The sequence below is a fragment of the Capra hircus genome, chromosome 26 (assembly GCF_001704415.2).
Source record: "Capra hircus breed San Clemente chromosome 26, ASM170441v1, whole genome shotgun sequence".
NCBI classification, from domain to species: domain Eukaryota; kingdom Metazoa; phylum Chordata; class Mammalia; order Artiodactyla; family Bovidae; genus Capra; species Capra hircus.
Genome location: NC_030833.1, coordinates 32,998,382 through 33,014,732, shown reverse-complemented (window position 1 = coordinate 33,014,732; position 16,351 = coordinate 32,998,382). Strand labels below are relative to the sequence as shown.

At 52.4% G+C, this 16,351-nt stretch overlaps 1 protein-coding gene across 2 annotated transcripts in view; it reads right to left on the bottom strand.

Annotated features, from left to right (window-relative positions):
* RRP12 (ribosomal RNA processing 12 homolog) overlaps window positions 3,574-16,351 on the bottom strand; it is a 29,065-nt gene continuing 16,287 nt past the window's right edge. The window contains exons 21-34 of one of the 2 annotated variants that reach the window (XM_018041529.1): window positions 15,467-15,625; window positions 15,249-15,329; window positions 14,945-15,050; window positions 14,572-14,679; window positions 13,899-14,056; window positions 12,842-12,933; window positions 12,498-12,659; window positions 12,206-12,378; window positions 11,842-11,970; window positions 7,045-7,094; window positions 6,265-6,334; window positions 4,782-4,849; window positions 4,409-4,491; window positions 3,574-4,111 (exon numbers count right to left, since the gene is read on the bottom strand). In XM_018041529.1, coding sequence (XP_017897018.1) covers window positions 4,009-4,111; window positions 4,409-4,491; window positions 4,782-4,849; window positions 6,265-6,334; window positions 7,045-7,094; window positions 11,842-11,970; window positions 12,206-12,378; window positions 12,498-12,659; window positions 12,842-12,933; window positions 13,899-14,056; window positions 14,572-14,679; window positions 14,945-15,050; window positions 15,249-15,329; window positions 15,467-15,625 — 1,542 coding nt within the window. In that variant the 3' untranslated portion in view covers window positions 3,574-4,008. The remainder of the gene's footprint in view (window positions 4,112-4,408; window positions 4,492-4,781; window positions 4,850-6,264; window positions 6,335-7,044; window positions 7,095-11,841; window positions 11,971-12,205; window positions 12,379-12,497; window positions 12,660-12,841; window positions 12,934-13,898; window positions 14,057-14,571; window positions 14,680-14,944; window positions 15,051-15,248; window positions 15,330-15,466; window positions 15,626-16,351) is intronic. The other variant, XM_018041530.1, reaches the window with a different exon arrangement.

Here is a 16,351-nt window from a genome sequence, read left to right as displayed (position 1 = left end):
GTCTTACCAAACACCTAATAAGATAACCTATGCCAGGGATGAACTGTGGGCAGAGCCACTACCACACCTGCTGAGGCCATCTTGAGATACATCATCTCCCAAGAAGGGGGAGGGTCGCTTTAACCTGACCCACCTGTGTCCAGAACGTTGTGTTAATAGGGGATATGAGCGGACTGCCTTTGCAAATCCCCAGAATGATGCCAAATTCACAGCCAGCACAAGCATTGCTGTTTCAGTGCGGTCAGGGTGGGTATGTTTTGTTTTCCGTTTCTTTTTTATTTTTTTATGTTTCATCATACCTTAATTTAAATTGGAGTATGTGTGCTTTACAACGTTGTGATAGTTTCTTCTGTACAACAAAGCGAATGAGCTACATGTATACATAGATCTCCGCAGCCTTGAGCCTCCCTCCCAACCCCCCGGCCCCCATTTTACCCCTCCAGGTCATCACAGAGCAGAGCTGAGCGCCCTGTGCTAAACAGAAGCTTCCTGCTAGCTAGCTATTTCACTCATGGTAGCGTATATACATCAGTGTTTCACTCCCAATTTGTCCCACCCTCCCCTTCCCCCACTATGTCCAGATGTCTGTTCTCTGAATCTGCTTTTCTATCCTGCCCTGCAAATAGGCTCATCTGTACCATTTTTCTAGATTCCATATATTTGCATAAATAAATATACAGTATTTGGGCTTCCCGGGTGGCACTGGTGGTAAAGAACTTGTCTGCCATCACAGGAGACAAGAGATGCAGGCTCGATCCCTGGGTCAGGAAGATCCACTGGATAAGGGCATGGTAACCCACTCCAGTATTCTTGCCTGGAGAATCCCATGGACAGAGGAGCCTGGCGGGCTACAGTCCACAGGATCACAGATGGACATGACTGAATCAACTTACACCATATTTATTTTCCTGATTTATCTCACTCTGTATGACAGACTCTAGGTCCATCCACATCACTGCAAATGAGCTAATTTTGTTTAAGGCTGAATAAGATTCCATCGTATTTAGATGCATCACGGCTTTATCCATTCATCTGTCAATAGACATGTAGGTAGGTTGCTTCCATGTCCTGGCTAGTGCTGCAGTGGACACTGGGGTACCTGTGTCTCTTTGAATTATGGTTTTCTCAGAGTATATGCCCAGTAGTGGGATTGCTGGGCCATATGGGGGTTCTATTTTTATTTTTTCAGGAACCTCCATACTGTTCCTCACCGTGGCTGTATCAAATTACATTCCCACCAACAGAGCAATAGGGTTCCCTTTTCTTCAGTCTCTCCAGCACTTGTTGTTTGCAGATTTTTTTTTTTTTTAACTTTTTGTGTTGGGATATAGCTGATTTGTTTGTAGGTTTTGATGATGGCCATTCTGACTGGTGTGCAGTGATGCTTCATTGTAGTTTTGATTTGCATCTCTCTAATAATTAATGATTATTGAACACCTTTTCATGTGTTTGTTGAGCATCTTTTCATCTGTTATGTCTTCTTTGGGTAAATGTCTACTCAGATCTTCCATTTTTTGGATTGTTTTATATTGAATTGCATAAGCTGCTTATAGAGAGATGAATCCTTTGTCAGTTACCTCACTTGCAAATATTCTCTCCCATTCCGAGGGTTGTCTTTTCATTTTATGGTTTCCTTTGCTGTGCCAAAGCTTTTAAATTACTAGGTCTCATTTCGTTTTATTACTCTAGGAGGTGGGTCAAAAAGGGTCTTGGAGTATTCTGCCTGTTTTCTTCCAAGAGTTTTAGAGTGACTAGCCTTATATTTAGTTAATTCATTTTATTTTTGTGTATGGTGTTAGGGAATGTTCTAATTTCATTCTCTTACACGTAGCTGTCCAGTTTTTCCAGCACCACTTATTGAAGAAGCTGTCTTTTCTCCACTGTGCATTCTTGCCTCCCTTGCCAAAGACATGGTGACTGTAGGTGTTGGGTTTATCTCTGGGCTTTCTATCCTGTTCCATTGGTCTATATTTCTGTTTTTGTGCCAGTACCATACTGTCTTAATTACTGTAGCTTTGTAGTATAGTCGGAAGTCAGAGTTGTCTTCCATTTCTGAGGATGGACCCCAGAAAATAAAGCCCAAAGTCTCAGATTCTGACACTGCCAAAAGCAGAACAAAATTAACATAGTAAATCTGAGTTTTGGGGGGAGGGCCTCCACTGTTCCAGTTGCCCTGGAATCAATTGAGCCTTGCACTGATGAATACGCCCAATTCTCCTTCTCCTCATAGACAGAGAAAAGCAGCACTGCCTTTCCTAACAGATGTTTCAAGCACCTGAAGTTTCTGAAGCAAGATTAATTCTTGCCTCTGCATCAAGATAATTTGCATTTGAAGCCTACTTCCCAAAGGATATGGAGTTTAACATATCACTAACATCTACCTTTCTAGGTCACCTGTTCTTCCCACTTTTGAAAGAAACAAAGCTCCTAGGAAAATACACCATGATAAGCAAGTTGCTTCAAATTTTAAGACATCAATCCCGAGCAGTTGGGCAATCCTACCCATACTTATTTCACGTGACACTTTCTACTGCATGTGCTTGCATTCCTGAGAATGGAAACAGAAAAGGGTTGGGCCGGCTTAATTTGGCCCACCTTGTGTCCAGAAGTGTAACAAAGGGTGTCACGGTTAGACCACCTTTGCAAACCTAATAGCCACCTCTTTCAACCTTCCTTCCTCTCCAATTCCAGACTTTCTATGAACAAGACATGTCAACAGCGCCACCTCTGGGCAGCGTGTGATTCCTCTCAGCTTCCTAGCCCCAAATCAGCAGAAGAAATGCCCTAATTTGGGGGCAATGGATCAAGTTGACATGAGTTCCCTGAGAGGATGAGAGGAATGGTGCACAGGGTCTCCTGGGAGCCATTTCCAATGTGGAGACTTTGAGATAAGAAAAACTGTCAATCCAATGCCAGGGGACAAGCATAGTTCCTTATAGCTGGGGGTGGGAAAGAGCGTGTGGTTCTTTGCATCTTGATTCCTACTGGGAAAGCACAAGGAGTATCCTGGGCTGACAGGATATACGGTCTTAGGGGCAATGGGAGCCCTGCACCACTCCCTTCTCTGCTCCAAACCAACAAAAGCTGGACAGTGGGAAACACATTGCGCTTCATACCACAGCCTGATCCATCTGTCTGGGGAAAAAGAATGTGAGGATGAGGAAAGTAGGTGATCAGGCTGTGCTTGGCACACAGAAGGGCTCAGTAAACACCCTACTGACTCAGTGAACAAAGCTGCTGGGAGCAACCTGTACCCTGGGGCAGGCTGGGGCAGCCAGTGCTGCAACTCCCCTTTAGTCTGAGTCCTTGGTGCTCGACCACGGCTCTGCAGGCCAAGTTCAGAGCGTTCACTGCCACTCTGGACGCTCCAAATGTCACCTTCTAACTGGGACGTTAGTTGGAAGTTGGGAAGACCTCTCAAACAGGTGGGTCAAGATCCAAAGCCTGACCCAGGGCTATCATGCTATGCCCCAGACTGGGTACCAAAACTGGTAGGGAAGCAGTCAAGCCAACTGGTGCCAATGACTAGGCACTGTTCTTATACCTGAGGGAGGCAGGAGATAAAACACGGCGTTTCTAGGGACAACACATGGTGTTGCATCTTTATTCTATGTCTGGTCAAAGCAAACCTCACACACTCAGAACTGCAGCCAGGCTGAGTGCCACGGGGCTACAAGCAGGCGGAGGAAAGGAAGACCATCTATCTACTCTGTTGTTTGCAAGCACTCTGGATGGATAGCACAGATGCCCCACTGGCCACTCGGCGATGACAAAGCCACATTCCCATCTCCAGACCCCAGGGGCATCTCTGAAGGGAGACAGATTCTCATTTGGAGCTTCCAAAATCCAGGGCACCTCTGGGACCCAAGCCTGGTTCCAACAAGTCATCCTGAGTCCAGGCTCCACTGCTGACAGGAGCATCTGGAGCTGGTGTCAAGGCAGCCTGGGGGCTGCAAAGGGCCTCAGGCTGGACCACAGAGCAGCTTGGGGAGGAGGGGGCCCTGGGGCTCAGGGCCGACGATCCTTCCTGCGGAGCTTGTGTCCCACGTGGGAGCCCCGCTGAGCAGCTCTCACCAGGCCCTTGAACTGCCCCTGTAGCTTCATCTTCTTCCTGCAAGAACGAGGAATAGGAGGGTCACGTCTCCCTGAGACCAGGGAGTCCCCCTTCCCTTAATGTCAAGAGATAGCCCCCGACCCTGACCAGCTTGAACAGGGAGAAGGGGTGCTGCCAGGAGGTGGGCAGCATGTGATCAGCACAGACCATGCCCTTTGTGTTTAATAGAGCAGTTCAAGTCAATAATACTTGAAGGTGCACGTGAACAAGTAAAAACAGAAAACTGGAAGAGACTTGAGCAATTGAGTGGACAGTGTAATGAGCACGTGCCACCCCAGCCTGCACACACCGTACCTGCGGTTGAGCTTGGTTCTGTTGAGGGGGATGTAGGCGTAGGGGTCGAGCCGACCCTTCTTCTTCACGTCACCCTTTGCTTTCTGCTCACCCAGAGAAACAGAGTCAATCGGGAGTGTGGGTTTCCCTTTCCACCCTTGCCCCTGATGTGACAGGCCGTGTCCTCCCTTTCCATCATTCTCTGCCTCAGGTGGTGCCCAAGAACTCCTGCACCCCGAGATGGCCACCCAGCAAAGGCCTGGACCACAAGACGTCTGTGTGCCCCTTGGTGTGGCCTCCTGCTGGCTCCATAAAAGCTGCCTCTTGGGGTGATGATGGGCATTCGTCCCCAAGCCCCTACCAGGGGAGCCCTTCCCCTGCCCCCAGCTCTTACCTTTGCCTTGTACTCAGCCCCAGGGATAGTCTTCTTGGCCACAGGGCGATGGATGCCAGAGCCTCCCGCTACAGGGGGAACACAGAGGCCATGAGTCAGGCAAGGCCAGGGCACCTCCTCCTGGGAGAAGGCGACAGGCACCTTCTCAGAACGCTGCTGGTGAGATAAGTCACAGCCAGGACCGGATGGCTGTCCCCTAGCAAGAGGACGAAGACCATCCTCGAGAAAGGACTGTTCAGTGACTTGACAATCAGACCACTGGGCTCCTCAGACTGATTCGAATCCACATAAACCTACCAGTGACCTCTGGGAAATATATATATTCTCGACTAACATAAATTAGCGCATACTCTCCAAACTGGACCTTCTCCATTTTTTCTAGAAGAAAGATCACAGGCTTTGAAATCAGGCAGACTGGGCTTCAACTCCAGGCAAGACTCTTAACTTCCTGGAGCCTCTTAGGCTTATCTGTAAAATGAGGCGCTAAGGCTGGATCTCAGTTCAGCTTCCCATCGACACCGTGAGATAGAGAGGCAGCTCTCATCCCATCGTACAGACATGAAAACTGAGGCTTCAGGACTGAAGTGCTTCCAAGGTCGGTGTCATTTCCAGTCCGGGCTTCCACACAGTCACGGATGGCATCCCAGAGTGCTGACTGAGGACAGCTCTCTGAGATGACCCAGGTGATCCTCCTTTACAGGTAAGAAGCCAGAAGCTCAGAGAGCTAGCGTGACCAGGCCAAGGCCACACGGCTGAGAGCAGCGGGGCAAGCAGTCTTGAACCCAGGCTCCCGCTGTGCTGTATGCTGCTGCTTCGGCACACACCTTCTTAGAGCAGAGGAGGTGGGCTGGGATGTGGCCTGCCGGGCCACGAAGTGGAAGGAGCCTTGGCATTCTTCTACTGGTTGATGCCATGGGGCTGAGCAAGCATCTGCTACTGGGACTGGGGACCTCCCACACCAGCCCCTAGACCTCCAGATGCAGAGCAAGGGCCTGGGAGCAGGGACCCTGCAGGGGCTGCCTGGCGGGAAGCAGGCAGAGGTGAGACCTCCTCTGGCTTTGGGCAGCCACCTTGGTACCTCTAGTACCTACTCCAGGAGCTCAGGAACAACTGTACAGAGCGACTCCCTGGGCAGGCCTCTCAAGTGCCACCCTCAGCACAGGACTAATCTGGCCTGACTCAAGGCCATATAAGAGACACGCCCCAGGAGAAGGGTGGGCTGCAAGTCTCAGAAAATCTTGGGTGGGTGGGGAAGAGATGAGGCTAAGGGGCTTCCCAGAAGGGCTGGGGGTTCTGTACACAGATGTCCTAACCCCCAGGCCCCCTGGTCCTCAGCCCAGTCTTAGGTGACGTATCAGGCAAACTTTGCTGGTGTCACCTGAGTGCAACCAGGCCCTGCAATCTCTTGGCTCTGCCTGCAACACACTCAGCCTCGTGCAGGTGACAGGGTACCTGCTCCAACAGAGAAGAGAGGAAGCCTCACCTTGGTACTGAGGGGGCATCTCCAGCTCCTCGTCATCAGCCTCTTTCTGCTTAAGCTTCTGGTGCTTTTTCTATAAAGAAGCAACAAGCAAAGTTCATGAACAAGGGGACGTGATCATACTCGCTAATGGCAGCAGTAAAAGCAGTCGTAACATGCATTAGCAGAAAAGGTTCCCTGCCAAGCACTCGACCCCCCACTTACAGATGAGGGCACTGAAGCTCAGAGAGGGCAAGTAACCGGGCAAGGTCACACAGCTAGGCGCAGACGTGGGGTTACACTTTTAACAACCCCTGTGACCTTGGGCAGGCTGCTTGCCTACTGTAGCCCCCTCTGGAAACAGGAATGGTAGAGTCCCCACCTCCTGGGAGGATTGAGGTGACACGTGGGGCTCTCAGCACTCCCCAGAGGTAGGTACCCGACCCCACAAGGAGCCGGCCCATGGCAGCATGGAGGCCAGCTACTGCCCCTGCTGCCTGCACAGTATATGCCCTCAGGGGAGAGACAAGGGACCGTCTCTCTTCCTTTGGCGGGACAGCGCAGCCAACCCCGAAGGAAGCACTGGGTGCTTCGGGGGACCCAAGCCCCCACCATGCCCTGCAAAGGGGTTGGCCGTGACATCGCGCACTCCAGACTGCATGCTGTGCGCACCCCCAATGCTCCACTGAGAAGTCAGGAAGCAAGGAGGGTGATTCTGTGGAGCAGGGAGATGGCGAGAAGCTATGAGGCCCAAGGCTTAGGTCTTAGGGCCCCGGCCCTCTAGCAGCAGGAATTACTACTCACACTCTTGACGCCTACATCTTCCATGAGGTCAGCCATCTCCTCATCCTCCCCTGGAGCCAAAAAGAGAGAGGTCTGTGATCACGCAGGGACCTCCCTACTCCATCTTCCCAAAGCCCACAGATCTCAACCTGTTTCCTCCCGGCTCGTCAGGCCGCAGGGGCTGCCAACTGCAGCCCCAGGAGACATCCTGTGGAGGACAAGATCCTGACTCCCGCCCCTTCCTCCTCCCCATCCTGGGACCCCTGGACAAGAGCCCTCTAGGAAGTGGTGACCTGACTTCTAAAGTAAATACAGCTTTTGTTTTGGATACTCTAAGAAAGTGCCAGGTTTCCTGGGGAGCCGGGCACTACTGCGTACATTCCACTTTGCAAGGAACACTGCCAGTTCCCCTACTTGAGAATCTTTCTCCTCCCCACGTGCGGGCACATAAAGAAGCATGAACCAACAAAGAGCACAGGCAACAAAAATAAAGATAAATAAATTAAACTCCATTAAAAATGTTAAACTTGTGTGTGTCAAAGATGAAGGTCCCAGGATGAAAAGGCAGCCTGGAGGATACGAAAGTATTTACAAATCATACATCTGATAAACGGTTACTCTCCACGATAGTATAAGATTGCGAAAAGAAGAGAAGCGAAAAGCAAGGAAAGGTATACCCATTTGAATACAGCGTTCCAAAGAATAGCAAGGAGAGATAAGAAAGCCTTCCTCAGTGATCAGTGCAAAGAAATAGAGGAAAACAACAGAATGGGAAAGACTAGAGATCTCTTCAAGAAATTAGAGATACCAAGGGAACATTTCATGCAAAGATGGGCTCAATAAAGGACAGAAATCGTATGGACCTAACAGAAGCAGAAGATATTAAGAAAAGGCGGCAAGAATACACAGAAGAACTGTACAAAAAAGATCTTCACGACCAAGATAATCACAATGGTGTGATCACTCACCTAGAGCCAGACATCCTGGAATGTGAAGTCAAGTGGGCCTTAGAAAGCATCACTACGAACAAAGCTAGTGGAGGTGATGGAATTCCAGTTGAGCTATTTCAAATCCTGGAAGATGATGCTGTGAAAGTGCTGCATTCAATATGCCAGCAAATTTGGAAAACTCAGCAGTGGCCACAGGACTGGAAAAGGTCAGTTTTCATTCCAATCCCAAAGAAAGACAATGCCAAAGAATGCTCAAACTACTGCACAATCACACTCATCTCACATGCTAGTAAAGTAATGCTCAAAATTCTCCAGGCCAGGCTTCAGCAATACATGAATCATGGACTTCCAGATGTTCAAGCTGGTTTTAGAAAAGGCAGAGGAACCAGAGATCAAATTGCCAACATCCACTAGATCATTGAAAAAGCAAGAGAGTTCCAGAAAAACATCTATTTTTGTTTTATTGACTATGCCAAACCCTTTGACTGTGTGGATCACAAGAAACTGTGGAAAATTCTGAAAGAGATGGGAATACCAGACCACCTGACCTGCCTCTTGAGAAATCTGTATGCAGGTCAGGAAGCAACAGTTAGAACTGGACATGGAACAACAGACTGGTTCCAAATAGGAAAAGGAGTATGTCAAGGCTGTATACTGTCACCCTGCTTATTTAACTTCTATGCAGAGTACATCATGAGAAACGCTGGACTGGAAGAAACACAAGCTGGAATCAAGATTGCTGGGAGAAATATCAATAACCTCAGATATGCAGATGACACCACCCTTATGGCAGAAAGTGAAGAAGAACTTAAAGAGCCTCTTGATGAAAGTGAATGAGGAGATTGAAAAAGTTGGCTTAGAGCTCAACATTCAGAAAACGAAGATCATGGCATCTGGTCCCATCCCTTCATGGTAGATGGAGAAACAGTGGAAACAGTGGCTGACTTTATTTTTTTGGGTTCCAAAATCACTGCAGATGGTGACTGCAGCCATGAAATTAAAAGACGCTTACTCCTTGGCAGGAAAGTTATGACCAACCTAGATAGCATATTCAAAAGTAGAGCCAAAACTTTGTCAACAAAGGTCCGTCTAGTCAAGGCTATGGTTTTTCCAGTGGTCATGTATGGATGTGAGAGTTGGACTATAAAGAAAACTGAGTGCCGAAAAATTGATGCTTTTGAACCGTGGTGTTGGAGAAGACTCTTGAGAGTCCCTTGGACTGCAAGGAGATCCAACCAGTCCATCCTAAAGGAGATCAGTCCTGGGTGTTCATTGGAAGGACTGATGTTGAAGCTGAATCTCCAATATTTTAGCCACCTGATGCGAAGAGCTTACTCATTTGAAAAGACTCTGATGTTGGAAAAGATTGAAGGCAGGAGGAGAAGGGGACGACAGAGGATGAGATGGTTGGATGGCATCACTGACTCAATGGACATGAGTTTGGGTAAACTCTGGGCGTTGGTGATGGACAGGGAGGCCTGGCGTGCTACAGTTCATGGGGTCACAAAGAGTTGGACATGACTGAGCGACTGAACGGAACTGAACTCCACGATAGACAAAGAACTTCTTATAACTCAATAAGAAACAAACAACCCAATTAAAAAATGGTCGAAGGACTCGAGTAGACGTTTCTCTGAAAAAATAAATGGACAATAAACATGAAAAGATGCTAAACATCATTAATCATTAAGGAAATACGAATTAAAACTACCAAGAGATACCACTTCAAACACTCCAGGATGTATACTATCAACAAAATACAAAACAGCCAAGTGTTGGTGAGGATGTGAAGAAATTGAAACCCTTGTGCACTGTTAGTAGGAATGTAAAACGGTACAGTTGTTGAAGAAAGCAGTATGGCAGTTTCTCAAAACATTAAAGACAGAAACCACATGATCCACTTCTGGGCATGTACCCAAGCGCGTTGAAAGCAGGATCCTGAAGGGCAATTTGTACATTTATGATCATAGCAGCACTATTTACAACAGTCAGAAAGTGGAAGCATTGCTTATGTCCACTACTGGAAGATGAACAAACAAAATGCAGTCTAGATGTACAACAGAACGAGAAAGGAAAGGAAAGTGAGGTCGCTCAGTCGTGTCCGACTCTTTGCGACCCCATGGACTGTAGCCTACCAGGCTCCTTTGTCAATGGGATTTTCCAGGCAAGAGTACCGGAGTGGGTTGCCATTTCCTTCTCCAGGGGATCTTCCCGACCCAGGAATTGAACCTGGGTCTCCCGCATTGCAGACAGATGCTTTACCATCTGAGCCACCAGGGAAGTCCAACAGAACAAGGGCAGACTTAAAAAGGAAGGAAACTCTAACACAAGCTATGACACGGACAAACCTTGAGGACATTATGCGAAGTGAAATGAGCCCGTCACAAAAGCACAAACATTGAATGATTTCCCTTATATGAGGTACCACAGCTCATATTCAAATTCGCATTAATACAGACAAAAAACAGAATGGTGGCTGTCAGGGACTAGGGGAGGGGGAAGCGATGAGTTGCTATTTCATGTGAACAAGAGTTTCAGTTTTGCCAGATGAACAGTTCTGGAGATGGGCTGTACAACAATGTGAGTGAACAGTCCATTTAAAAAATGGTTAGACAGGGAACTCCCTGGTGGTCCAGCAGTTAGAACTCCATGCCTCCACCACAAGGGGCACGGGTGCCATCTCTGGTTGGGGAACTCAGATCCTGCATGCCACATGGTGCAGCCAGGAAGAAAAAAAAAAAAAGAAAAACACAAGAAACAGAACGTTGAGACTGATCGGCTGGAGGGAAGAGAGTGAAGTGAATCCAATGTCACAGGAAGCGTGTGACCAAGTACAGAACCTGGGTGGTCCCTGGGCTTGTGGGGAGTTCTGAGGAAACACAGCTAAGGCCGAGGGACTGTGGAAAGGCCACATGAAGGGCTTGCACTGGATCTTAGAGTGCAGAGGGTCTGGGAAGATGGAGGGGGGCCGGGGTGGGGCACACTCAGTGTCAGGATTCCAAGCAAGAAGGGAGCAAGGAGATGGGATACAGAGATGAGAAGGGGGCAGTGAGAGGCCAGAGCAGGAGAGAATTAGTGTCGCCACCCCCACCCCCAGCAAGTCCACCATTCCATCTTTACAAGCACCCTCTGAAGTTGGTGCTGGTGTTACACCCACTGTGGGGCGAGGAAACCAAGGCACAGAGAGGTTACGGGACTGTCCACCGCCCCAGAGCTGGCTGGTCCAGCTGCCTAGGCAGCAGTGGCCGTGCTAGCTGAGAGGCTGCAGTGCTGGTGGTGAGAACCAAACTAAAGAGGAAGATGCGCATTTTAGAAGACCTAGGCTTTTGTGATCTTACATGACATGGAGAGATATATGTGCAGAGAGGGAATAGGGAAGATGAAACAGGACTCGGAGGTGTTACACCTGAGCAGCCCCTGGACAACAGGAGGCAGTGACGTGGGAAGTTGGGAGGGGCTGGCTCTCTTCAAGCTCTAAATGAGCTTCCAGACCTCATCCAAGTTTACACTTGGAATTAAAATAAGATTTTTTTTTTTTAAAGGAGGAGGAGAAGCAAATAGAACAGAACAGAAGAGAGATCAAGACAGCGTATGACACAGGGTAAGAGGAAGTACTGCCTTTCGAAAGTTTTGTTTGAATTATGGAAGTATTGAATAAGTAGCTGAGTTACAACATAAAAAGATTTCTTAATGTGGTCAGCAAAGTTTGAGAAACTCAAAAAAAGTTGCCTGAGATATAAGCTCCTTCTATCTGTTTTCACCTATGCTTCCCCAAAGGTGGTCACCGACTGAAGGACCAAATGAGTGGATGGCTGCATAAGCAAATGCACGCAGCCTTGGCCCCTCCTGCGGGGGCAGGTGGCCCCACCTTTGGCGCCCTCCTCTTCCTCTGTCTTGGTGTTGGCGTCCTCCTCCTCTCGGATGATTAGCCGGCCGTCGGCGCTCACCTTGAAGCCATGGTCCTTCTTCTTGCCGCGGCCTGGCCCAGGCTGCGTGGCTGGTGGGGCAGAGTCAGGCGGTGAGGAGGTGGCAGGCCAGTCTTTACCTGCTCACACCCTCATCACAACCCTCCAGGCCCAGGTCTGCGCCTTGGATGGGAACCCGCAGCACAACCATGTGTGTATGTAAGAGGTGAGAGTGCCTGCTGGCCTCCCTAGAGGCCATCCTACTTCCGAACTTGGCCCGAGGCAAGCCTGTCCTCTGTGCCCACGGGCCAGCCGTTTCTTGCTTACCCAGGACTCGCTGGGACACCTTGGGGTCCAGGAAGTTGAGGGGCTCGTCCCCGCCCCCCTCCTTCAGCCACGCCCGGCTCCTCTGGCGGGCCAGTCTCCGCTGCTCCTTGCCCCGACTCCGCTCCTCCTCCTTGTCCTCCTCATCCTCTGAGTCGGCCAAAATCTCCTCGATGCTAAGGACAGAGAAGCCCCAAGTCAGGGAGCTCCAGGAGAGGCGCGGTGGCTGGGCTCGGCCTGGGCAGGCTTCCAGTAGGGGGAGACCAGTTCCCCAGGACCTGGCCTCGGGGCTCACCTGTCGCCTTTGCCCTGGACGGGCTCTTCCTCCTTCTCTTCTTCCTCTTCCATGGCGGCCTGGTGGAGGGCCCGCTGTTTCTTGGCCCGGGACTCTGCTTTCCGGATGTTTACCAGGACTTTGTGGTACTCCTCCGGCAGCAGCTTCTTCACCAGCTCAAACCTGGGGGGTGAGGGGGGCACACAGGTGAGCAGTGAGGTGCCGGGGACAGACGGTGTGTTCCAGAGTGAGGGGTCCAACCGGAGCCCTTCCAGTGCCCCGGCTCGGGGCTTTCTTGGCAGCGGCCCTGGTGGGACGGAAGCCCCTCCACTCCTCCCCTGCTCCCTCCCAGTCAGGGTACAGACCCAAACTTGCGGATAAACTTGGTGAACAGGTTCCGAAGCTTCATGCGGAAGTGCCGCCGCATGTCATCCGAGAGCTTTCCAATGGCGCCCATCTGCAGGACAGAGTGCAGGCTTGAGGGGAGGAGGCACCCTGCCCTGTCTGCCCCGCACCCTACGGGGTTCCCCTGGTTCCATGCGTCCTGTCTGCTTCCCTGTATTAATCTCTGGCTGGACCTCTCTCCAGCCTTCATGAGGCCTGGACTGAGAAACATGTGGCCAGCAGTTGTCCCTCTGGGGGCTCCTCTGAAGGCTTGTACTGACCCCCGTCACTCGGGAACACGTCACCGCCTAGGCTGTTCTGCTGATTCACGGCCCCAGTTAGGTGGCAGGCTTTAGCAGGAGAGGGTAGGCTGTCCTGCCTCTCATCTGCCCCTTCTTGCCTTGACCCAACCCAAGGCCAGATGCAAAGGCAATCAAGAGCCCTGAGGCGACTCAACCCTGCTGCAAGTGGGAAAGTGAGGTGGCGGGCGCAGTGGATCGTGGGCTCAGAAGACAGTTCCGGCTTGCTGCACCCCTTGTGCCCAGCAGGAGGGGGCCAGGGATCCAGCACCAGAGGGTTCTTCAGGGACCTGAAACCAGCAGGGGCATCCAAAGGAGTCTTCTCAAACCCAGAAGATCACAGTGAAGAGGGAAAATGCAAAGGGAGCTTGGGGGCTGCCCAGGGCAAGCCCAGGCTGCAGCTCTGCTCCAGGACTACTCTCACCTGCACTGTGGTCAGGGGAAATCTGGCCTTGGTTGGCCATCTATAAGACAAGGGGTGGCCCTACCCACTGGCCCTGCCCTGCAGAGCCCCTGCTGCTGTGGGAGGGCCGTGGGGGCATGACAAGAGGTGGCCTGGGCGCTGTGCCCCTTAGCCTCCACCACCAGCCCCTCCAGGGATCCTGCACAACCTTCTGCTGCACAAGACAGCATGTGGCTAAAAAAGCGTTTGAAGGCGCCTGACCTCAAGGCCCCACTGGGTCTCTGCCGGCAGCTGTCGGGCCATGTTGCCACCAGCCGAGGGGAAGGGGACGCTCACCACCAGCTGCACATGCTTGGCCAGGTGCACCACGTCCATGACGACCACTGCCACCTTGATGAAGCCCAGCGCCGACTTCACCACATCGCGGGTGCGCGAGGCCAGGAGCAGACACACATTCTCCAGCAGCTGCTCCACCGTGCTGGTCCCCATCAGACCTGTGGGGGCCACAGGGCCACTGTCAGGGACACCGGGAAACCTGCCCAGACCTCAGGCCCCAGCTGGGCCAGAAGAGTGGGAGTTGACCCCTGAGGGCCTTCTGTGTGCCTGGCCAAGGACTAGACCCTTTCCACGAGTATCTCCTCTAGTCCCTCCGCCACCCTGTGAGCAGGGGCTATGCTTTTCCCGTTTGAGAGATAAGATAGTAAGGTTCCAGGAGGATCCTGAGTTTGTTCAGGATTGATAAGCAATGGTTGATATGAAGCAGAACCTTAACTAAGATCTGGGCGAGGGATCTAACCTCCCCCCGCCCCTACCCTCGGGGACTCTGGCCCCTGCGGAAGGAGGGAGGCTGAGCTAGGCAGCAGGGAAGGTGGGAGGCAGTTGGGCTCAGGTCCAGCTCTTCGTCCTCCCTCCCAGGACCACTCTTCATTCTGGTAGCCACCCTGTCCTGACCTCCTGGGCACTGTCCGACCCCGAGGGCTTACCAGGCCTTCAAGGAAATAGTGTTTACCTTTAAACTCGAAGAGGAGGTGGGTCAGGGCCAAGATGCTGCAGCTGACCATGGTCACTGCGCCCACGAGGCCAGGGTAAATGAGGACGAGGTAACGCTGCAGGGCCTCTGGGGGCAGAGAGCAGGAGGAGTTGCCCGGGGCAGAGCCCCCTGCGTGCGCTGCTTCGTGGGCCCACCAGGAAGGGGGAACTCCAGCCAGAGAGGAGCAGCCTGCCTGGGGCCAGAGCCAGACAGCTCACACTACCCCAGCTCTCCGACTAGTGGCTGAGGGGTGCCTCCTCCCCGAGCTGGGAGCAGAGCATCCATCCCAGCCCCAGGCTCCCCAGGCTGGGAGCAGAGCATCCATCCCAGCCCCAGGTCACCCAGGCCTCACCTTCCTGGTTTGGGCCAAACCGAAGGAAAGCGTGGCCCATCTCTACCAGCAGCGCGAAAGCATTCTTCCGAGCTCCCACCGAGACCTCCTTGGTGCAGAGGATCACCTGCCGGGACAGCCCCGTTAGCATGCGCTCCCCAAGCTGGCCACCCCAGGGCTGGCAGCCTGGGGCAAAGGGGCCAGGTAAGGGCGCTCATGCTCCCCGGCCACCCCCACTCCCAAAGCTGTGCTCCTGGATCCCAGCAGACCTTCAGGAGCCACATTCACACAGGCGCCCCATCTCCCCACCCCCCACACCCCGCACCTCTGGGACAAGGGCACTGATGAACTCCTCGTGCTCGGCCGAGAGCTTCTTCACAATATGGATGAGGCACTTCAGACGGGGCTGCGGGACAGGGCGACAACAGTCAGGACCCTCAGTGCCACCTTCGCCCCGGAAGCCCCCTAAAGCGCCTCCAGGCAGGTCCTCTCCCAGTGTTGCCTGTCCACGCTCGGGCGGAGTGGGGGCCCTGGAGTCCGCACCCTCTTGGCGGGCGAGGAGGTGCTCCGCAGCGAGTCCAGCAGGGTCTTCTTCAGGTCATCCAGGTGGCTCTGCACGAAGCGGGCCCCGGGGCCCTGGGGGCTGGCACACACCTCCTCCAGCACACGGTAGGCCTTCTTCTGTATCCCGTGGGCCTTGCTCTGGGAAGGGGTATGATGGACAGGGTGAGAAAGGAGGCCAGGGAGGCCTACCCATCCACCACCCGCCTCAACTGTCACTCAGGCCAGTAACATCCACAGAGCAGCCACATGAGCTGTGACCAGCCCTGGAGGGGACCCAGCAAAGCCTGTCCTCTGGAGCTTGCGACACCTGACTAGAGGGTAGGGAGACCACAGGTGGTGAGAGGTTGACTCTGGGCCGGGCAGGGGAAGCTGAGAGGAGTGAAGCCCCCTCCCTCCCTTCTGCTCTTCCAGGGCCACCTCTCTGGACGTTGGGTGACCCTGCCCTGGACTTGTGTGCCCGCCTGCATGTTCCACCTAGGGCACTGCTCACGCGGCTGGGTAACTGCTTATTACACGTTGTGGTGGGGACAGTTTTCAGGAGGTCACACTGGCCTGACTCTTGCCTGGTGGTTAGCCACAGCAGGCAGGGGACGGGCTAAGGCCCACAAGGGCTGCTGTGTCTGGAACTCTTAAAGCTGCCTAATGAGGCCCGAGTGGCAGCCGGGGGATGAGGTTGGGTGGGGTGAAGGTCAGGGCCGGCGGGGATGGGCCCAGTGAGTGAGTTAGGTCTCAGCTCTGTAAGAGGCATCTTCAAGCAGCTGAGGCCTCAACATGGCATCCACGTGATAAGAGTCCAGGACCAGACAGGTACAGAGGGCAGCCACGCCACAAGAAAGCAGACCAAGACCCGGTCTTGGGCGGCAG